At 33.8% G+C, this 24,413-nt stretch overlaps 1 protein-coding gene across 1 annotated transcript in view; it reads left to right on the top strand.

Annotated features, from left to right (window-relative positions):
* LOC140757864 (uncharacterized) overlaps positions 1-24,413 on the top strand; it is a 31,668-nt gene continuing 7,255 nt past the window's right edge. The window contains exons 1-8 of the mRNA XM_073093735.1: positions 1-236; positions 7,293-7,325; positions 8,469-8,636; positions 11,969-12,092; positions 14,177-14,279; positions 14,704-14,816; positions 16,059-16,182; positions 17,307-17,560. Of these exons, the coding sequence (XP_072949836.1) occupies positions 191-236; positions 7,293-7,325; positions 8,469-8,636; positions 11,969-12,092; positions 14,177-14,279; positions 14,704-14,816; positions 16,059-16,182; positions 17,307-17,560 (965 nt within the window). The 5' untranslated portion in view covers positions 1-190. The remainder of the gene's footprint in view (positions 237-7,292; positions 7,326-8,468; positions 8,637-11,968; positions 12,093-14,176; positions 14,280-14,703; positions 14,817-16,058; positions 16,183-17,306; positions 17,561-24,413) is intronic.

Here is a 24,413-nt window from a genome sequence, read left to right as displayed (position 1 = left end):
GCGGTGCAGTGTCACGCATACGGCGGCACGCGTCGTGCGAAATAAATATAAACATTATCAAAAACTTAATAAAATGTATATAAACTTACATCAACTTAGTTCCGCGTCAGTTGTCGTCGGGACTTGTGACTGTGAATGTTAAATTTTGAAAAATTGCAACTGTTAATTAAATAAAAACTATTTAAAAAAAATGAAAATGAAAATTTTTGGTGTCGTTTTCTTGCTTGCCGTAATAGGTAAGTTTACAGTTATTATATTTTAATAGTATTATATTAATTATTTATATTTGTATAGTGATAGTATTTAATATAATATTGATAATATTAATTGAATAGAATAATATCGATAAACGCTAAAAGGTAATTTAAACTAAATATTTTCAATTATTGATGTCATTTGCAAATAAGATCTACTTCAAACTAAAAAATTGCGCTACAGTAAAACTCCATAAGTATTTTTTTAATTTATTTATATTTATTATTGTAATGCAATTATATTGCTTGATTCTAAATCTTTTTTTTATTCTCTGATAATAATATAGTACTTAGGTACTTAGATAATTAGCTAATCAGAATTACTCATATTTATTTTTTGTCTCACAACTTTATTGTAAATCCAATGATTTCAAAGAAATTGTACACATCTATTTCATATCTATAACTATTATATTTAACAGTGATTCAAATTAAACCCTATTCAATCATACTTTATGAATATAATGATAACAATTATAATAATATGTTAATTTTAATACAGGATATAAATTCGCCCTATACTTTGAAATAATGGTTTCAAAAGTAGAATTTAGTACAATTAATTCACTGGTTCACACATAGATTAGTAAAGATACTTCCCCGCCTTGAAATTGAATGAAGCCACAAAAGGCTTATTAGTAAGTTCTTTTTTTGAATTCTTGACAAATAAAAACATTTTTAGAAAAAAATTACGAATAAATAACTAATTCTGCGTAATTTACATAATAAATAAATAATTATTTAAAAATATTTTAGGCACATTTTAGCACGGAGACGTGGCAAAACTTTTTTACGCAACTATTTCAATTCTCAAAACTGGGTACATTTTCTTGTTAGGAGTGAGTAATCTTTACTAATCTATGGGTTCACATTAGAATAAGGTACTTAGTAAAAAACTCAGTAGCGAATATTCCGGACAATATGACATAGGTGATATCTGAACCACCGGCTCTAGACACCAATTGGGCGAATGTCGTCTACACCGGAAACGTCTATTAGGAAAGTAGCTCAATCTTACACAAATTTTCACTATACAATGTACACGTCAACACACATGCACATTCATAAAAGTACATGTTAGAAACTAGTAAATAAAATTAATAAAAAAACAGAGTTCCCAAAATACAAGATAGCCTGTCACTCCCACAATTAAGATGAATATATAGAATAATGAATAGATGAATATATAAGAACGACATATTATATGTTAAAATCTGTCAAGCCGTTTGGACTTCAGGGCCTGATAAAAATGATATATACATACATATACTTATACATACTTACCTATATTACATTTCACGGCAGTGATAGCCTAGTGGTTAAGAAACTCGGCCTCTCGATCGAGGGGGTCCGAGGTTCAAATCCCAGGCACACGCTTCTGATTTTTCGAAATTATGTGCGTATTAGAAATTAATTATCACTTGCTAAAGTTTCTGTCTATATGTTTAGCTTTAGCTGAAACCAATTGCACCCAAATGTGTGCTCTTTATTTTCAATTTTCTTCCGCTTGATGTAAAGTATTTAACTTCAATAATATTTCATACTTCAAACATACATACATATATCTTCTTAGTTTCCTAAAATGGTTGGTGCCGCGCGAAACAGTCCGTAAGTCTATCTTATATATAAAATTCTCGTGTCATAATGTTAGTTACCGTACTCCTCCGAAACGGATTTACCGATTTTCACCAAATTTTATATGCATATTCAGTAGGTCTTGGAATCGGCTACTATCTATTTTTCATACCCCTAAGTGATAAGGCAACCCTTAACATTTTTTTATTTATATGGCAACACAAGGTTTGCCGGGTCAGCTAATATTATATAAATTGATAATATGTAATCAAATCATCATGTCGTAAGTCATATATCAGAAGTAATAGTATATTGCAGGTATATAAAACAGTAATATCAATATATAGTATTGTAAAAGAAAGAAATAATATCTTATTTAAAGTCTATCTATTACGGTTCAATAGATAGAGCCCTGTGACAGAGAGACAGCGGAAGCTAAGTAATGGAGTTTCCCTTTTCACTTTCAATACGGAACCCTAAAAATAATGAATGCCCCAAAAAGACATACCTAATACAAAACTAATTTTATAAATAGCCGCCTAATTCTATAATTATTAGTGATAACACAATTGTAAAGGTATTAACAATTAATATACCAACCAATATGTTATCTATACTTACACAACAAAATGTTATAGATACATTCTAATAATAAACTCAAGGAAATCAATGCATCTAATATCGATAAGGTATATCTGCAAAGTCTCTAATTACTTTTCTAATCACTAAATTGTTTTAATCTAAGTAATATTTGATAGATGTACAGGAAATTACTATTACAATGTCGATCATTTTATTTTCAATGAGGACTAATTAAATAGACTTGTCAGGATTTGAAGGTAATCGATTGAATATATATTCTACTCTTGTAATCATACCAATAAAATAAACTCAATTTAAAGCTGATAAGAAAATCATTTGAAATACATTAAAAGAAAATTTTGCACATTTTAATATATATATTTTTCTTGTTTCGCATATTGTTTTTTTAATTATCCATCTGCACCTTTATTCTAGGGACTTCTATCTAGGAGAGGTCTATGTCCAATAATGGACTTAAAATACTTAAATATATTATATGAATATAATGACAATAGATTTTGAAGTTTCAAAATCCTCGACTACAGCCAAAAGTAAAGTCGAACGATGTCCAAGTAAAGATAAATTATTATAGTTTAAAAACTTAAAACCACGCTAAAGGTAACATCGGTATATACCGTAACAAGGTAAATCGTTAATCCTGATTTCTGACAATCCTAATTAAGAGAATGGGAAAAAAATATTAAAATCGTGTATTGTCATCGGTTCTTTATAATTGTTCAAAATTTTAAATTAATCGGGCCGTTCAAAGTGGGTAAAAATCGAGTTCAAAGATTCAGTTACATACATACAGGTTAAGCTAAAAAAAGCGTGGCTAAATCCACAAATAAGACCTTGATAATGCATTAGCACGCCCACAAATTAATTACAAATTAAAACAATGAAACAAAAGCAAGATTTACACAGTTTAATATTTACGACAACATGACGTCTCTGATAAGAATAAAAATATTTAGCTACAAACTGTACTAAAACTTTTCCACAGTTGACAGTAACTAACTGACAACTTAGCGCCTTAGTTAAATGGCTAAACAAGATTTATGTAACAGTTAAATATGGTGGAGGCAGGCATACGTAAGTGATAGGTCGATGGGAGGATCCAAGGTTCGAACCCCAGTTACGCAGCTCTGATTTTTCAAGTGTGTATCAGAAATTAACTATCACTTGAATTTGAAGGTGGTAGAACCCTTTGCGGTTCGACTCCGGCGGCACCACCGCCACACCTATTTCTGCCTAATAACAGCAATGTTAGGCGCTGCTGTGTTCCGTTTTGAAGGGTGTGCTAAGGGAGACATACTTTTCTGAGGCGTTCCAGCTTAGTTCTCAGGGTAAGCCGTAATCTGTGGCCGAGCTCAGGCAGGAATATCTCTATCTAGCAATAGAACCCTATGTAGTTCAAATTCGGAGGCTAGAACAAGGTTTTAAAAAGGAGCAATAAGTGTATTATTGATTCCTTCACAAACAATGTATAGTGGTGCGATATTTCAAGGGTATGGTAAGGAACACACTTGTATTGAGCGTTCTAACCAAAGAGTATAGTAACCTACGTTCTAAGCCTCAGGGGTAGCAACGCGTTTGTAGTCGGCCTCAAACCATCAGGTCAACGACATATCTACTCAGTTGCTACTTCTATAAGATATACAAAAAAAATATCGCTGTTCAGTATGTACCTACAAAGTAAGCAGTTTAAATATGTACGCACTTATGATTCACATTAGTTTAAGTGCCTTCACCGTACGAATTATTTAATATCTTTATCAGTTATGCATCAAGGATGCTCATAAACGGAATTATTACAATTTTAAATACTTCAGTTTGAAGAGTTATTTAATTACTTTGAAAACAATTAAAATATATTGCGTATTTTAAAGTTGTGGTTAATTTCTTTCTATAATGAAATCAGTTACAACGATATCGGTTATAAGTCGTTCCGTTACAATTTATAACGCCCGTTATTAATAATCAATCTACCCAATGTTTATTAACCAAAGATAGAAATTTGACAAGTTCTAGTATAAAAAAATTGTCAAATGTCGACCTTTGATAGAAAAAACATTGGATATATTATAAGAACATCCGATAAACCCGAAATATGAGTAAAAGCGACAGATAGGTCATGTAATCATAATTTTTCAATAAAATACCATTTTATATCGGTTATACCTAGGTTATAAACGACATAGGAACAGTTTATCTTATTAATATAGTTTGATTCATAATTAGGTGTCCAAAATGTAAACAAAGAAATGTCATTGTCAAAATACAATTACAGATATTGCAACCCCTACAAAATAACAAGAATAAAAAACTTTAACAAACTCAACAAAAAACTGAAACAAAACTTATAAATGGCGGCACAAAAAATGTTTTGGATCCCAATTGTGTTACCATTATCACATTTTAATTTATCTAGCATAAACCTTATTTTTATTATTATTACTGTATGGAACGAAATTGAGGTAATATACATATTGGAAAATGTGAATAAATCTTAATTTATTTAGATAATTATTTTATTACTTTAATATCGTCAAAAATAAGAAACAAGCATTTGAAACGTATTTTCTTGATAGGTCAACACCTTTGTTTACATTTTGGACACCTAATTATGAATTGGACTATAACTTACACATTTTCCCACTTTTTCACCACTTGACATATGACAGTTGACAGGTAATATTTGACAGGCCATACAGTGTGTATCTTTTTGAGTGATCGCGCATTATTCGTCACTATGTAGCAAAAAAGATGTTTGAAATGGCAAAAAACAGATAAATACAAATTTCCTATACAAATGAATTGTTTATTGAAACAAAGTAACAACTTATAAGTAATTGCTAATAATGACTATTGGATGTAACATCCTAAACATTTAATCCCTTTTACGTTGTTAAAACCGGTTTTTGCTGTACTTAAGAGTTAAAACTCGATTATTTTGTCTATCTAGATTATTGTTAAAACAAGTATTAAAAGTAGGTCAACTAATTAGTTAAATAAATGATGTTGTAGATACATATCTATCCCATTGACTTTGGTAGCATATGCATATTTATGTTAATTTTAGTATTTTCCATGAAAATATAATAATGATTTAATATTAGTAATGAAATATAATTTAATGTATTGGATTCATAGAAAACCCATGAACTTTGTATCACATAAAAAATATTTAAATATTTGATAATAAATTTATGATATTTCAAAGTATTTACAAATCAATGGTGGTATATGAATACAATGGGAATTTTTAAGCATAAATTAAAATTTCGAATATCATATTTATGTGCGCAAAACTTAAAAAGATCCAATTATTATAAATTTTCTTGAAAAATATATAGTTGCATTTTTACAGGATTTTTATACGTAAACAGAGCTTTGTATTTTACTAATTATAAAAACAAACAATTTGATAATGCTATAAGGAGTGATTTAGATTACTTTAATTTTGAAGGTGGTAGAACACTTTGTGGTTCGACTCCGGCGACATCACCGCCACATCTATTTCTGCCTAATAACAGCAGTGAAAAGCGCTGTTGTGTTCTGGTTTGAAGGGTGTGGTAAGGGACACATACTTTTCCGTTCTAGCACAGTCGTTAGGAAAAAAAATAGGGTTATGTCAAAATAAAACCACCATGATATCCCCCAAGTATTTTACACTTGAAACGCGGGTAAAACCGCAGGGCATGGCTACTTATTAATAAAATTGGAAACAACTGTTACGCTCAATAACCACAAGCATAGGTATCTATCTGTGTATGGATTACGCAAAAGATTTAACGCCTTTTAACTTTATAGTCGTTTATTCATTCATATTTTAATATCGCATCGCTGCAGGGCCGGATTTAGAGGTCTAGAGGCCTTGGGGCAAAGGAGTGGAGGCCCCCTGGCCCCAAATTATTTTCCGAATAAAATTAACAATTTTTTTCAGTTGAGTTTTTCAATAAATATTTTATTGTGAAACACAGGTAGATTCTTCTAGTATTCGTGTTTGTACAAAGTACTGTAGGTAAGGTAAAACAGCGAAAAAAATATCAAAGGAACTACTACTACTTACTAGTGTTTAATAGTCGGAATTAAAAAAAAAATCCGACGTCTCTATTGTAGGGGCCCCTCTATTGTGGAGGCTCCGGGGCGGCCGCACCGGTTGCCCTCCCTTAAATCCGGCCCTGAATCGCTGTTATGCAATGAGGAATTAATTAATTAATTTAAACAAACTTGAATTCTAATTCATTTGTTGGTTCATTTTTATTTTATTCAAAGTTAATTATTTGTTTTAGTGCAGTAAATTATCTTTATACCTATAAACGCGTGTACTTGATTTTTAAGTATCTAGAATTTCAATATTACCTACTTGTTATATTTTTTTGTAAATTTAAGTAAAACTTTATTATCAATACACTGAACCCAATAACCGATTTTAAATTAATATAGTAGTTAGCTTTGTAGAGATAATATAATGTAGGTAATTTAATCATATGAACCAATGAACAGAAAACCTTGTATACGAGTCATCATCATCATCAACCCATTAACATCCCACTGCTGGGCACGGGTCTCCTCTCATAATGAGAAGGATTAGGCCATAGTCCACCGTGCTGGCCTAGTGCGTATTGGTAGACTTCACATACTTTTGAGATTTTTTTTTTAATAAATCTCACAGGTATGCAGGTTCCTCACGATGTTTTTCTTCACCGTTTAGCAAGTGATAATTAATTTCTAATACGCACATAACTTTGAAAAATCAGAGGTGCGTGCCTGGGATTTGAACCTCGGACCCCTCGATCGAGAGTCCGAGTTTCTTAACCACTAGGCTATCACTGCCTTTATGTATATGTATTTTAATAAAATTTCATGTTGTTGCAGGCTTTGGCAGCGGGGCGGAATGGTCATACGACTGTAAGTATTCATTTGTACCCATATGATTCCTACATGTACATAAAATGTGGCATATGTAGTACCACACATGCTTGCTACGTACGAGTACATCGCCACTATGAATGAGAGCCTATGAATGAACTTGCCCATAACTGTGTTCTATAGTTGTAGGTCTTGGCCTGATCGATTGCAAGGCTATGAGATTATAGTGTAGCCTTAGAGTAATATATTTTAAAAAAAAGTAGTAAACATTCGTGCAGTCCATGGAAATGTGTAGTCAACCCGAGATAAGAAGAGTCCTTACTGAAAATGGCCACGTTGCGTTGCGTATATGTAGAGACATATAAAGGAGAGTATTGATTTACCATACCCTTCAAACCAGTGAAATCTTAGAAGAGGCTCTCAAAGTTATGTGAAGTCTACCAAACTGAACTCGACCAGCGCGGTGGACTATGGCCTAATGCATCTCATTCTGAGAGAAAACCCGTTCCCAGCAGTGTAACAGAAATAGTTGATGACATTAGGACACTAGTAATGGCTCTAATCTAGCGATGCTGACTAACAATTTAATCCAATTGTTTTACAATTTATTTCAATCCCCGCCTAAGAGCAGGAAGAGGTCTACCAACCTTGAACTTCGGGAACCACTGACCTTCAGCACAGTAATTGCTGTAACCCGCAGGGAATCGCCGATTTACTATCGCAGTTACACAACTAAATGACTATGTAATAATTAAACGCATTAAGCATTCATATCTACAGGCAATAAACGTACCAGACACGGGTAGAGGCAAATAAAATCGTTTGTTTTTCGTACAAATTTTTTACAGCTGTGGGTTGTGTCATAATTTTAGCTGTAGTAGCTGACGAGCACTTAGACCATCTGATGGTAGGTGGCTACTGCCGCCCATGCACATCTGGAATCAACCTCAAAAAAACTTAAGATTCCTACCTAAGGTCAGTCACAAATGCGCCGCTACCCCTGAAGACTAAGTTTGATCGCCTTAGAAAAGTATAACTTTATTACCACACCCTTCAAACTAGACAGAAGTTCTTAAGACTGCTGTTATTTAGTGGAAATAGGTGTGGCAGCGGTGCCGCCTGAGTTGAAACACATAGAGTCCTTTATAACTACCTACTAAGAAATTTCTCATTTGTAAACAGATGAAACCCAATGGCCTGGCGAGTGCCGGACAGGTCTCAAGCAGTCACCCATCAACATCATGACCCGATCGGCCATCTACGACAAGGACGGCGTCCACTTGAGAGGCCCCCTGGTCTTCCGCGGCTACAACAGCGTTAATGCTACCGGCGAAAATAATGGACATACGTGTAAGTTTTAAAGATATTATTATAAAACAAAAACCCGAAGGCTTTAAAAATAGCCTATGGCAGTCAAAATTTTACGTGAATCGAGCGACGCTTATAATATTTTATCAGGAGCGACGGCGGATCAAATTGTGCCTATTACCTATCTGCCGGTTCGTGGCGGGCCTTTTTGGACCCACCAATATGTGTATAGTTTAAAGCGAAATTTAAAGCGACTTTGCGAAATCATGGTGTACACATTTTTTAAATTTTTAAAATTACCTTGAACATAATTTCTTTACGTTCGTTTCATTCCTGTAAACCAAACAGGATATAAGAAATAAACCAAAGAAAAGACGTATGCCGATGATGACGTGTACCGAACATATTTTTTTTTTTTGAGAGATGACGAGATAAACCAAAGGGGCTAATCGAAAATGAAACAGAGTTGTCAGAAAAGAAATAAAAAGTGTATTCAGTTTTTGGTGTTCTCCCTTTAAAAACTGTTTAGTCGATAAATCATTTTAAAAATCAAAGTAAATTTGAAAAAAATCGAAAACTAATTTTGCTGTTATTTAGTAAATAAAGAAATAGTGCTATAATTGTCTCTGGTAGGTAAAAAAATGTAAGAAGCAAAACAAAAAACCAATAATCCCGTGACCGACCCACCTGAGTGCATCAAGAATCGCGAGACATTATCTCCCTTATCGAGATACTGGTATCAGTGAGATTTGGCATGTGCCATGCAAATCTACAGGATAATCTGTTTGCGAATATTTATCTAGCCTGTTCCACACTTGAAACGTCACGAGTTCCTATCACGATTGTTTTGCTTTTATCGCTCTACTTTTACTAGTAACCATTACACTGCATTATGTTTTTTTTTTAAATAAGAAAAATGAGCATGATTTTTTTTTTCATTTTATACTTGTCGGCTTTTTGTTCGTAATGAGCTTATTCAATTAATGTTATGTAACCAGAGACAATTTAAACATATTTTAAAGTAACTGCCATTTTCAACCTTATTTCAATGTGTAAGGCAAAATCTTGTAGTTAATACATAGATTAGTACAGATACTTCGCCGCCTTGAAATTGAATGAAGCCACAAACGGCTTATTTTAGTAAGTTCTTTTTTTGAATTCTTGACAAATAAAAACATTTTTAGAGAAAATTTACGAATAAATAACTAATACAGCGTAATTTACGTAATAATTAGATTATTATTTCAAGTATTTTAGGGACATTTTAGCACGGAGACGTGGCAAAACTTTTTTACGCAACTATTTCAATTCTCAAAACTGGGTACATTTTCTTGTTAGGAGTATACCTGTATATATACATACCTGTATACCTATATTAAGCAAAATAAATGATTTGATTTGATTTGATTGATTTGATTTGAGTAAGTAATGTTTACTAATCTATGAGTTAATAAGAAACCTTACACATATTTAAAAGGATCATTGCAAGAACAACAAATCTCGTAAAGCACAAGTTAATTGGTTGGTACCACATAAATAGAGAATAAGGGTAGCACAGTAGATAGAGCAAGTATTATTTTACCGAAAAGGTACCAACGCTATACCTTTTCTAGCGTGAAGTTCTTGCGTGTCGGTGAAAGGGTATAAAACAACCATTATTTCTTATATGCCTGTTAACTTAGATATTATGAGGCGACCGTCTTAGCAGCGGCAACACATCTCAGATCCACTAGGTAGAGCTGCCACTGTCAGTTACAGATGTTATTGTAGCAGCATTGGTATCTCGGAACAATAACCTAAGTATTGTTCCGAGATTGGTATAGTCCGCGTAAAACTGCTTGTCCGCTCTGAATACAGAAATGAATCGCGTTGTCATAGCAAATTGTATGACTACACCTTTTCGCAACAACTTGAGAGCGGACTAGCAGTTTGGCGCGGTCTATAGCAGTTAACACATACTCGTACCGTCCGGTGGATTGCATTTTATTTCGCTTTTAATCAAAATAACAACAGGATGGTTAGCTACCTATAAAGTTTATGTATTTACATTTCTCTACCATCTTTACCTTTATATTAGGTGAGGTTAGTCTTTTGTTAAGAAATAATATCGCATATCTTACAATCAAATTTAAACAAACAAGTTTTATCAATGTATCAACAACCGTAAATTCCCGCTGGAACTACTGTCACAGAGTACAGATAAAAAATATTTCACAGATAACAAATGCTTGACGTATTTCGTTTACAAGTGCTAATTTGATCGATTGAAAAGATTGAGTTGTGATGCGTTCAAGAAGTTGTGAGAAAAGTACACAATTTTTTTTTAAATGAGTTAATCTGTACAAGACCATAGAATACGGCAGAAATTCGAATTACAGACTGACAATTTTATTTTATTTACTTATTATTCTTTTATTGATAGGCTAATGATTCGACCATACAATCAGGGGCCCTAGAATCGAATTTTCAAAATTTATTTCTTTGAAAAAAAATTCGCAAAAATGTGTGAAATCCTTCTAACCAACTCCCACTTTACCAGGAAACCCGAGCCCTGCATTGGGACAGTAATAGGTTATCGACTATTTTTTTATTTACTTAATTAATCAAAAAAATAAACTGATAAAACCTTCTCAAGTAACTAACTAAACTAAGTAACTAACTCTTGAAACTAACTCGATAAATGAAATATGAAATCGTGTCCTGACGTCGGCTAAAGATGAACTAAACCAGAGGATTAATTTGAAATGCTTACAACATTCACTTGCTAGATTTTGTTACGTTTTCTTTCATAATTGTCATAATTAAGAATTTAATTTTAAAGATAATTTTCCGCGTGAAGTAACTGTCCTGCAAGATTACGGGGCATAGTGAAAGTTTCAAAATGATTGCAGCAACAACATCTAATTTACCAACGGCGAAAATAACATCACAAAAAAATATAAGAACTGTTTTTATATAGGATTTTACTAAAAAAATATTGTCTACAAAGACTTTGATATTTCGCTACGCTTTTCCGCTATTTAAAAAAAAAAACAAATACTTAGACATTAGAAAAATATATTTATTTCGTGTCGCTAGACACAATAAAATTCCGGCGAGGGTGTAGTACCGTAGGTAATAATAAGTACATTTTACATTGTATAGGAGAATATATAAACGGCTGACACACCTTCACATGGCATGTTATTAAAGTTCTGTACCCAAAAGGGTAAAACGGAACATTTCTACTAAGCCTCCGCTGTCCGCCTGTCTGACACAGGGCTCTATCTCTTAAATAGATGAACTCTAGAATTTTTACTGAGTATCTATTGGTAGAGCATCTTTAAAAACACTAAAACAAGAGAGAAAAATAATTATGAATATCCTCTGTACAGTAAAATGGACGATAGTGGAAGACATCCCGATGCCGGTGGTGTCCGGCGGTCCGCTGCGAGGCAACTACAGCTTCCTGCAGTTCCACTTGCACTGGCTCTCAGAACACGCTATCGATGGAATGAAGTAAGTACTCTCCCACTGTTGGACATGGAACCTCTCCAGTGAGAAGGGATTGGGCCTAATAATATATTTTTACAGTATGGTCCACCCTGATAGGCTATGAGTTGATTGTCTTCATACCCCTTGCTTTTTTAATTGTCATGCGTGTACATAGGCCTACCAATGCTTTCATCCAACGTTCATAGGAATGAATTAACTACGTTTTTAGGCCAATTTTTATCTACTATAGTTCGTAGAAAAAAAATGGTAAAATTTTGAGCTTTGGTTAAAATTGATTTTTAAATGGGCAATTGTAAGTTCACTTAACAATTTACTTTAATATATTCCTATTTTCTACTTTCATTAGTCGTCATATAATACATGCATGGGTTATATTTATGGTTTTAATAATTACATGCGTTTGTTGCTAAACACTATACAATTATTATAATGCCTGGATACTTATAAACACTTCACACCACTGTTATTATGATCACACTTAGATCTGCGCTATGCATAATAACCAGCCCAACACGAAATCGTAGGCAAAACAATCCAATAGACATTTTTTATTATAAGTTGGCACCTAACTATCCGATTTTTCTTATTGTGACATACCATGAGTTACTTAAATCAAATGTGTTTTGCATTTATTGGGAAGAGGTTGTTTTATTCTAACACAAAGACATCCATTCATCCACTTTATAAGATTTATTACAGCTTTTTAAAGTGTTTTATATAGCCTAGCTTATAGCGATTCAGGATTGGTTAGGTTATGTTGGATTGGTTAGGTTAGGTTATGTTGAAAATATAAAAGGCATCTGAGCGCGGCAATGCCTTATGAGCCACCAATTCAAACTTGACTTGATTCTATTAGGCTTTGGTCAGATATATTTCATCTATTTAGGAGTATAAAAATCGATTATAAGGCCCTCAATGTTGAAATTTTATGAGGACTGAAATAAATAACGCTAGCTCAAAAATCTTTGTTTTTCTGCACAACGTACTTTGTACACCTTTCACTTTGAAATCATATATATATATATAAGTAGAATGATAATTATATACATAGATGTATAGGAGTAAACTCGTGTGTGTCTAAGCTAACACACTTTTTTCTCACATTTTCTCACAAGGTAATTTTATAAATGGCCTGAACATCAGTCAGCCAGTTCATTAAATGGCGTATTAGATAATATTATGGCTTAATATGATTCAGGAAGCTAGTAAAACGATACTATTTACGCCCCTTAACGATAATATTGTGCCAAAGACGAAATTTGAAAATTTAAACATACTAGACAATGTCCATTATCGATGTTTGGTGAGCAAAATGGATAGATTATTTATATAAAACGGGTATGAAAGGGCTTAGCTGTTAATTGAAAGGTTAATGAAGCCTCGACATAAACATTTGATAAAATAACATGGATTTATGATTATTGATGTCAATCACACTTAACTTTCGTCAATGTCACTGTCATTAATAATTTTATCTTTTCCGATAAAAAAAAATATTAAATATGGACAGCATTAGCAGTGACTCATGTCCTATACTTAAATCGCCTGATAACGGAAATTTCAATTATCTTTTAATCACTTCACTAATCCTGAAGCTATATTCCAAGTTTAAGTTTGAGAACCTATTGTTTTATAAAAAGCAAATTATGAATATTTTTGGAATCTTTATTTTGAATACTGCGTGCAGCTTTACGAATACTTTTCAATTTGTACCTTCTTTGGAGTAAATAGTCGTCTTTATTAATTAGGGTACGAGTATTCTTCTCTACCTCTGTTTATCTACCTACTCTACCTTAACGTAAAAGTCCGTTTACAGTTATTTCAAATTCACATACAGACAATTTAATCTTTCAAATATATAGTAAGAGCATGTAGCCTACCTGATAGTGTGTAACTACTACAGCTTATGGATATAATCTGTAATCTACCCCATATAAGATCCTACTTGAAGTCGACCACAAATGCGTTGCTACCCCCGAAGACAAGGTTAGAACGCCTGGATAACTAATCTATGGCCTGGATACTAAGTATTCTTAAATCTTAAAGTAATCATACACGTATTTATTTTATGTATCCTTTCGCCTAAGGTATCCCATGGAGATCCACATGGTGCACATAAAAACTGGTCTGACGGTGGATGAGGCGCTCAAGAGACCCGACGGTCTAGCTGTCATTGGTGTCATGTGCCAGGTAAGAATTACATTCAACTATAAATTTATAAAAATCCATATATTCAACTATACGACAAAGTTTTGACTCAAAAGTAGATATATTCTTAGCAAATCACGTAAAATCGTTTTTCTACAAAATCAATGTTCCAATGGTAATAATTCGTAATAACCATATTTTTCTCTTATGTGTGTTGAAGTTACCAACCCACACATAATCAACGTGACCATTTCCTTAAGCATCACCATCATGTATCTTGATATTCCTAAGGTATTCTTAAAAGATCATTATGAAACATAAAAAAATAACTCATCCACACTGATAGCTTCATATTTGGTACCATAAGTCTTTATTTAAATTTCTGCTTAGTGAACAACACCGGAAACTTTAATCGAAGTCACATATCGATCGAAAGAGATATGAACTTATTTTGATTTCTATACAGGTGTTCAGCGAAGACGAAGAAAGTGAGTTTGCGCTCGGGGAACTTGCTCCCGTCATCCCGCAGTTGGTGGAAAGAGAAAACGGCTTTGTTGACGCCTCGATAATTGATATATCGTGAGTATCTTCAAATTAATACCTTTAATGTCGATCTGATGCTACAGAAGATACTGGATTTAAACCCAAGAACATGTGACGGACGATTGGTTGTCATATTGGGTAAAGATTATAAATATGATTTATTTAGGTGGTTTTAGAACATGATATTGAATCTGGAAGAGATATACCCACTTACAAGTATTTACTGCGAGCATTGGCTCTTACTATTGAATCTAATGAACTTGATAATGTTCGCAACATATTTAATTTTAAAATTAGGAGTTGATTCATTGACATTAAACCTTCATACTAATAGAGCTTTTAATCACCTTCTAGCTTTTAATATTACTTAAGAAATTCGTAAACTAGTGGTGTAAAATCTTTGTGTTCCCCATTTATCATCATACGGGATTCAGGGTGTCATAAAGAGACTTAAAAAGGCGTCCACATTTTATTCGCTTGAAAAAATCCAAATCTTCAAATTTTCAGGACATCTTACACAAAAAATTAAATATAAGTAGGCACTTACCTGGAAAATATGACGTGACATCAAAAACAGACTTATCGTGTTTTAAAGCTATCTTGAGAATCATAATGCCGTCTAGACTTCGATAAAGTTTATAATCTTTCAAATAAGTCCCGTATTCGTTGGTATTGATCCAACTCTTCGACTTTTACCTTCAAAAATTTATTCCAATCGTTATCATAATACACATACCCAGACATCAATCTAAATAGTTTCCTAATATAAAACTCAAAGGAATTAGCCGACTATCGGAACTATACGATAAGTGCCACAGAAATTATCTTGTACTACATAATTATTAAATTATGGACCCGTATAAAACAAGAAATCTTAAAATAATACATTTCTCTATTCAAAACTTAAATGAGCCTTATAAATAAAAAAACAATGTGTAATCTATTGTTACTGGCATTTTTTATGGTATAGAAGTAGCAAACGAGCATGCAGTTCAACTGATAGGTAATATGTAACTACTACCATGAACATTAATAATCAACCACAAATAAGATTAGATTCCTACCTGGTGGGTGCGTTGCCCAGGACTAGGCTGAACGTCTCGGATAAGTATGTCTCTCTAACCACACCACATCCGTAACACAGCAGCTATTGCCACTGCTATAATTACACAGAAAAAGATGTGGAGACTGGAGGTTTGCCTCCGGAGTAGAACGGCAAAGTTCTGTATACTTGTCACATGTAACTCTTTATCTTAAACATGGTTTTGTTTTTAACAGGCGACTCTTCAGCCCGGAGCCTCAGTCGTACTTCACGTACCACGGGTCGTTGACCACGCCCTTCTGCCAGGAAGTGGTCACCTGGATCGTCATGGACAAACCCCTGACCATCTCTGACACTCAGGTACCTACTACAATATTTGTACTGAACAAATTTTCTTTTATAATGGCATTTTAAATTAGGGGGCATCACTTAATTATTGAGTGGGGGGAGGGATTGATCCAAATGCAAATATCACGTATTTTTTCCTCAAGAAAATTGCGAGGAAACTAGGTCAAATGAACCAACGCTTAGAATTTTACTCAAATATGGTTAAATAAATCGAACTAAATCATGCACAGATAACCGTTTTTATACTAAAATACGAATTTGGAACAAACTCACGTGATTATGAGGGGCTGGAGGGGACGAAACAATAGTAATACGACCTGAAGTAATTAATGGGCGTGCCTTTACAAAAAGATTAATTATATTATCATTACATGTATTTCATGTTCGTCCGTATTATATGTCATCATTCCCTATGGTCCCAAAATTTTAAAAGCTTGCTTTGCATTGCTCTTAAAATTTCAACTGGGTTAGTCTATCCATCATCACCTTTTCAAATTATCGAATTAACAAAAACTAATGACTAAATCATTGCGTCCCCAAAAACTCACGTATATTTACGTTGACCTTCATTTAAACAATTATCTAACTTACATAATACGGCACTCGTGATATCAGCAATTAAATCTTGTGTACCATTCCCATTAGCATTATTATCAATGATTTATGCATTTAAATCAACGATTATCACATTTTCGATAAACACGTTTTTTGTTCGTCGGCTATTATCAAAAAATGCATATTTATCATTAGAATTTACGGTATCAGTAAGCTTCGAATTATCATTATCGAGTAAAAGTAATTAAAGCGACTTATATACTTCGTCACATATTATAAATTTTGTTTGTTATTTACTTAAATTTGACACATGTATAATAGTTTGCTAGAGATTGTACGAGTGCCGATTTTTTTGTTACAAAAATAAGAAGTACTCACAAATAGCCTATGAAAATAGTTTAAATTCAAATAGAAGTATTCTAATTCCTATACCAGTCGATGTTGTGTCATGTTACTTTAAAAAAACTTAATTCAGTTATCCAATAATAAAAGGAATCGATATTATACGCTCTCGACATTCAAATGAGAGTTAAATAAATGAGATGTACAAAACCTATACTAACTTTAATTCCTTGTTACAGTTCAAACTCTTCAGCAAGGTAGATATTGGAGGAATCGACAACTACAGAAGTCTCCAGCGGCCACACAACCGCATCGTTTACAGAAGCACTCCGTCTTCTTCTAGCATTGTCATGCCCAACTCCCTGAGTCTCCTAGCCTCTCTCTTCAGTCTAAAAACCTTCTTCACCGCCACATTGAGCAAAGGCATCTGCATACTTGTCAATATCAAGAAAAAGTTCATGGGAAATAAGCTAAGAGAATGCACTAAAACTGAGTAAATTGTTAGAACTTTAGTTAGTTTAGAAAGGAAAAAGAAAATGTTAATGGTCATAGTGATCACACTCTAGTTGATAAGAGATATCAGCCCACGTGCCTCGAAGCTCGCTATCAAAATGATACACGTACACCATATGTACAAATCGAGAACTTCAGATAATTTGCACACGTCTGTAATAGATTTATCTAGGTATGTAAGACAGGCTGACAAGAGATTTGTCTTTCGCTATCATCCACCTGTCTGGATAATGAACTAGAATTTTATCTTGAGAAACCTTCTATAGTTTTCCAACTTCTTGTCGATTTTATTAGTATTTCTTATCAAAATTACATTCAATTGCATTGAAGCTATTGAAGTCAGATTTTTTAAATTTGCCAATTTATTTAAATACAGTGCCAAACTTTTAATTTTCTAGTGGAATTACCAGGCTCCTTTTAAAATCCTGGAAACAAGTTTACCTTTCAAAAGTGTACCCTTTATATTTTTTTAGTCTATCGATATTGTTTTCCCCAGTTTCTTCGCTTATATTCCATTATTCTTTCTTTTTAGAATTGATTGAATATTTTACCATTGACGTTAATTTTGTTATCATTTCCAAAAAAAGCTGTAAGAAAAGCTTCGAATCATCTAGTCGTATTATTATCATGAAGCCTACAGTTATCAATAACTCATAAGAATTAATTCTATTATCAATTGACCATTAGACAAGGTTGGCCCAAAACCGGTTAGATCCGGTATAATAAACTCCTTTGCAAAAAAAACGGGCACCTTACACACACACTTTACCTTAGCTTTTCTATGGGTAAATATTATTATATTTTTAGTATGTCATTAGCTTGGATGACTAGAAATTTCTTATTATCAATGAGAATCTAGTTTTTTAACACTTTTATCCTGGTATCGGTGTTTTAGTCAATGTAAACAGAGAGCCGTGTTAAAATGGACATTTTTATGGGTATAATGAAATTAAGACTACGAGTATTTTTATGGTATTTTAATAAAAGAGACATTAAAAAATAAAAATTAATAACGAGTATGACCTCCTCTTGCAGCGATTACGGCATGTAATCGTCTTGGCATGCTTCCCACCAGGCTTTTGATGGTGTCCTGTGGAATGTGTTCCCACTCAGTCGAGATTACACGTTTAAGCTCTCTGATGTTTTGTGGAGGTGGTTGGACAGATCGTACTCGCCTTTTTAGGAGGTCCCAAACATGCTCAATGGGGTTAAGGTCGGGGCTCCGCGCTGGCCAATCCAAACGACGAATACCGACCTCTTGCATATAAGCATCTACGTCGCCAGAACGGTGGGCCCGAGCATTATCGTCCATGTAAATGGCATCTTCACCAATTACAGTCAGTGCGGGTTGTGCATTTTGAGAAAGGATTTCTGTTATGTACCTATGCGCATTTAGTGAGCCATTTTCTATGAATACTATCTCGGTACGATAGTTGGAAGTTACGCCCGCCCAAAACATAACGGACCCTCCACCATAAGGGGTGATTTCTTCAAAACACACATCGGCATAGCGTTCCCCTGGTCTTCGTAACACTCGCCGACGTCGGTCCTCACCATGCAGACAAATTCGAGCCTCATCGGAGAAGAGTACGCTACTCCAGTTACCTGGTGTCCAAGATAGGCAATTTCTAGCGAACCTCAACCGCGCAATCCGGTGCTCACGGAGTAACTTGGGGGCCCGCGCTGGTCGTCGACTACGTATATCAGCAGCTAAAAGTCTTCTCCTCACAGTCCATAGGCTAACTTGTGCTCCTCGTACCTCTTCAAGGTTTCTTTTGAGGTCTATGTAACTGCATTTGCGGTTCCTCAGCGCCTGAGTCACTAAAAAGCGATCGTCTCGCGGCTGTGTGCAACGTTTTCTCCCAGAACCTTGCCTTCTCTGAACGGAACCTGTCTCTTGGTATCGAGTCCAGGTTCTTTGTACGGTTGAACGACTCACGTTTAACCGCTGTGAGACGTAACATTGGCTACACCCCTCTTCCAGCAGCGCTATAATTTTACTAGCTCTCATTGCTTTTTCTGCCATTACGATAGACACAAAGATATCTGTTTTAAGTCACAATAAGGCAGAATTATGCGATAAACATAAATTGTTGTACTAAAAATAACGAAAAGTTACTTTTAGTTGCTTGATAACCTTTTAACCGCAAACCCGCGAAAAGTGTCACAAAATGAAAAAGGGATTAATAATTTAAAAAACAAAAGTTTTGAATTTGGAATGAACTTTTTTTCATACCCAGACTCTTTATTAAGTGCCAGTAACATAGTTTGGCTATTAAAACCTCTGAAGAACTAAATTATTACCAATAATGTTAAAAAATCAAACCCGCCCGTTTTTTTTGCAAAGGAGTGTATATAATAATATTGTAGATACCGTTGTACCTAATTCGAGCGATATATAATATCGTCACAGATATTGCTCTATAAATAGATATTTTTATAATTATCGCTCAAAGTATTAAAACGAAAGTAGGATTAAGCTTATGATTAAGACCGTTTCCGAAAAATAAGATAACATTTTTAACTTTTAATTAAAGATAATTAAGTACATAAAATATTATTGACTGCAAATTCAAATATAATTTTATTTACAGTCTATGTAACTTTACAATTGAAATATTATATTATTTTTATTTCAAATCGCGTATATTTTATAAATATATGTACCATGACTTTTAGTTTAAAATATTTATTTTTAGAATTTAATTGTTATTTTGCTAGTAATGATGTATTACAAGTATTTGTATTTAAATGTTTTTTGTCAATTTCGTCTTAATTCACCATAGGTACAATTATTGTATCTAGATGAATTTTATATTGACCTAAATGCAAGATGGTAGAGTCATACGTCATACCGGGGGGTACTACCGTCACACCTATTTCTAATGAAGCAGTTCTGCGTTTCGGTGGAAGGGCGTGGATGTCGACAAACTGAAAGGCGGCCATCTTAGTCTTCAGGAATCCATGCATTTGTGATCGGCTTCAGGCAGAAGTTCCATATGAAGTTGGTTACGGATGTCCACGGGTAGAAGTGACCTGGAGGATGCAGATGCGATTGAGGAGAGTCTTGGAGTCTCCTCTAAAACTTTGGAGGGAGTATGGACGTCATAACGTGTTTTCGTTCGCTAGCAATTTGAGAATGTAATATACATTTACTGCCAAATGCCTTGCATTCAAACAATCCTTTATATTATTTTAGTCCATAACATGTTAACAATTTAAATATGTGTAAAATAATTATACTAATACGATTGTAAACACGTGCAAAGATATATTTTATGAAAGACATTAATTGTAACTATAAATTATTTTTTAATATCGCAGTAATCTTTATTGTGTACGATTGTAATACATTTATTGTATTAGATTTGCTATTATAGTCCGAGAGATAGTCGCGTTGTGACATTTTTGTTCTGATTTGTAACCAACAGCTTTGGTTTTATAATTGTTACTCGGGAACCCTATCTTTTAGATTAAAAAGATATCTGTAAAACACTTTTTCGCATGAAAGTCCATCCAAAATGCGATATGTGTCTCCCAAGAATAACGAATACAAACAGACAGACTTGAGACGGCCGTCACAAGAAAACGACTAAATTTTATAAATTCAAAAAATTTTACTTCTAAGGCAGGCACATAAAAATAGTAATATTTACAACGTTAGTCATTACGTCGCTATCTCTCGGTCTAATCGTAATCGGCTGTGAACCTTTATATTATATAACTGTAATAACTATTCACACTAAGATATTTCACTTATTTCCTGTCTACATATCTACATTGATTCTTCATTTGGCTCTTGACGCTTTCGCAAAAAATATAAAACATTTGTTAAATTACAAACTAGTTTTAATTTGTAAATTATATTATTTATCCTAAGCTAATCGACAATGTAATCTGCTATTGATTGTACATACAGACAAACCCACCATTGAACATGTCATATGTGAAAGTTATTATATAACTTAGTTTAATAAAATAGCGTAGTTAATAAGCAGAGATAGAATGGTTTGAAACTTGGCCTCTGTGTCCGTGGTACGAACCCAGGCATGCACCTTTGATATTTCAAAGCTATGTGCGTATTAGAAGATAATTATCGCTAACGGTGAAAAAACCTACATGCCCGAAAGTTATTTTAAAGAAATATCAAAGATAAAGTCTACCAATTCGCACTTGGCCTGCGCTGTGTACTTTCGCTCAACCCCTCTGACTCTAAGAGGAGATCCATGCCCAGCAGCGGGACTGTAATGGATTGACAATGATACCACAGTTATTTATTTATGTCCAAATTTAGTCAGTTTGTTTTGTTATAAATAATAGTAGGTATATTTATATGTAAATTAATAGTATAGTAATTAAATTGTATAGTTTTAGTTTAATTACGTATTTATAATTAAGTAAAGGTTGTGTTCCATTCCTGTATATAATAATATAATGTATTCAAACAATAAATTAAATTAATAAACAATTATAATATTATTACTTCCCCTCTTTCACCTTGACTCGTAATTTCGCCTTCCTGCTAATTATAATATAATTTCAACATATATATAAGCTAAGTATGGAAAAAATATACTTATTAAAAAGGTGCAAAAATAACTCTCCAAAGCCAGAGATTCATGCGACTCCTCTGATGTTGCAATGTCCATCGGCAACGTTGACTACTTTCCATCAGGTTTCACGTCTGTTTTATCGTTAGGTTCCACTTAAAAAAAATTGTTGAGTGACACGTTGAGTGTCTTCCACGAGTTATTACCAATTGGTAATTGGTAACGCTTAGGACAAAGTTGGAACACCATAATTGCTGCTGACTTATTACTACTTTCAATCACAATAATCTTTTACACAGTTGTATTAATCAGAAATAGGTGATAATGAAGGATATTTTAAAACTTCCCAATCTCATGACACCATGATTAAGAACAAAAAATTAGGAATAAGTAGCGCCATCTTGTATCAAGCAGTGAAAAATCGTTGCGTAGCGTGACGTAGGATAATATCGTTTAATAAACTTAAACTTTATTCATAAAGGAATTGATATAGTTTTGCACCAACTAATATCGAATCATTAAATTCTTTTTGTTTTATATATACACATTTCTTAACAATTTCGTTATGAATTTCGTCATATCTGCCGTTTATCGTAATTGCAGACTAAATTATCTAACAATAAAATGTACCTAATCTATTATTTATACCTAAGCCAAATCGTAGATAACACTATATTTTAATATTGGCTATTCAAATTGTTTAGAAGCTTACAAATGAAGTGTCATAATTTATTTTTTTATCAACACACGTAATAATTATCCATTTTGCCGGCGCGTCAGTCTGTCTGTTCTTATCGATATACCTATCTGAATAAATATTACCTATATATTAGTCTATGAATATTACTTTTTATATCTTTTGACTAATGTACTTATTAGAATAATAATGTGATTAAATGATGCAAAAGTTTATTTACATAATTGACTTCCAAATGCACCACCACCACACTATTCCTGCCTAATAACAGCAGTGTTAAACTCTGTGTTTAGATGTGAAGGGTGTGGTTATTAAGTCCTGCAGGCAGCCACAGATGCATGGCTGCTGGCCCTGAAAATTATGTTACAACACTATGATGTAATACAATTGCTCAAAATCTTAAAATTAAAGAAAATAAATAACATGGACTGTCGGACGTAGGTTTCTCTATTATATAATGCCGCTTAAGTCTAACCGTGTGAATATAGGTATAGGTCAAATATTTTTTCCTTCAGACGGATGCATCATGTTGCACCTAATTCTAAAAGGTATTAGATCACCCGATCTAAAAATATACAACAAATTGGCTGAGAGGAGGTGGTGTCAGGCGTGATTGTCTAGAATCTAGACTTATCAACACTTCCTTCGGATTAGATTTCCTGCATGTTTCCTGCAGGGGCCGAGCGAGTTGGTAAACTGCCATTATCCAGTTTAGATCAAGTCACTCTTCCTTACAGACTCACTCCTAATTTAAAGGAAATGCCATAGGAAATCGGTACAGGAAGAGCTAAACTGTTAGCTTTTAGTCACTAACGATTAGAGGATACAATTAAGGTGACATCTTCACTGAGCAGCGTTACTTCTACAAAATATAAGGTAGAAGATACATAGGATATTTATCCATGTTTTGCCTTTAATAATCCAGGCATAGATTGAATAAATCTAAAATTGGCTCAACTAAATATGGTACTAATATGGTTTCAGCGAAATATGGTTCCTTTTTATAATAATAAAGCAGCAAACGTGCATGCTGTCTATCTGATGTTATATTCAGCAGCTACTACCGCTCATGGACAACTCTCATCGACCCAGATAAGATTCCTACATGAGGTTGACCACAGATACGATGCTATCCCTGAGGACTAGGTTGGAATGCCTCGGATATGAATGTCTTCCTTATTACGTTTAACCCTTATTTTATGAAGCAGAATAAAATGTGTGGCGGTATAGTGCTTCCGGCGTTAGAGTCTAATCATACAGGGTTATTTCACCTTTATTATTATTTTTTTTTATAATATAGGAGTAGCAAACGAGCATACAGTCCACCTGATTGTAAGTGGCTACTCCCGCCCATGGACATCTGTAATCAACCCCAGATAGGATTAGATATTCCTACCTGAGGTCGGCCACAGATGCGCCGCTACCCCTGAGGACTAAGCTGGAACGCCTCGGAAAAGTGTGTTTCCCTTACCACACCCTTCAAACCGGAACACAGCAGCGCTTAACACTGCTGTTATTAGGTAGAAATAGGTGTGGCGGTAGTGCCGCCGGAGTCGAACCATAAGGGGTTCTACCACCTTCAAATA

Source organism: Epargyreus clarus, unplaced genomic scaffold (assembly GCF_041222505.1).
Source record: "Epargyreus clarus isolate Ecla_fem2 unplaced genomic scaffold, WU_Ecla_fem_2.2 ptg000005l, whole genome shotgun sequence".
NCBI classification, from domain to species: domain Eukaryota; kingdom Metazoa; phylum Arthropoda; class Insecta; order Lepidoptera; family Hesperiidae; genus Epargyreus; species Epargyreus clarus.
This window is presented reverse-complemented; position numbering and strand designations above follow the sequence as displayed.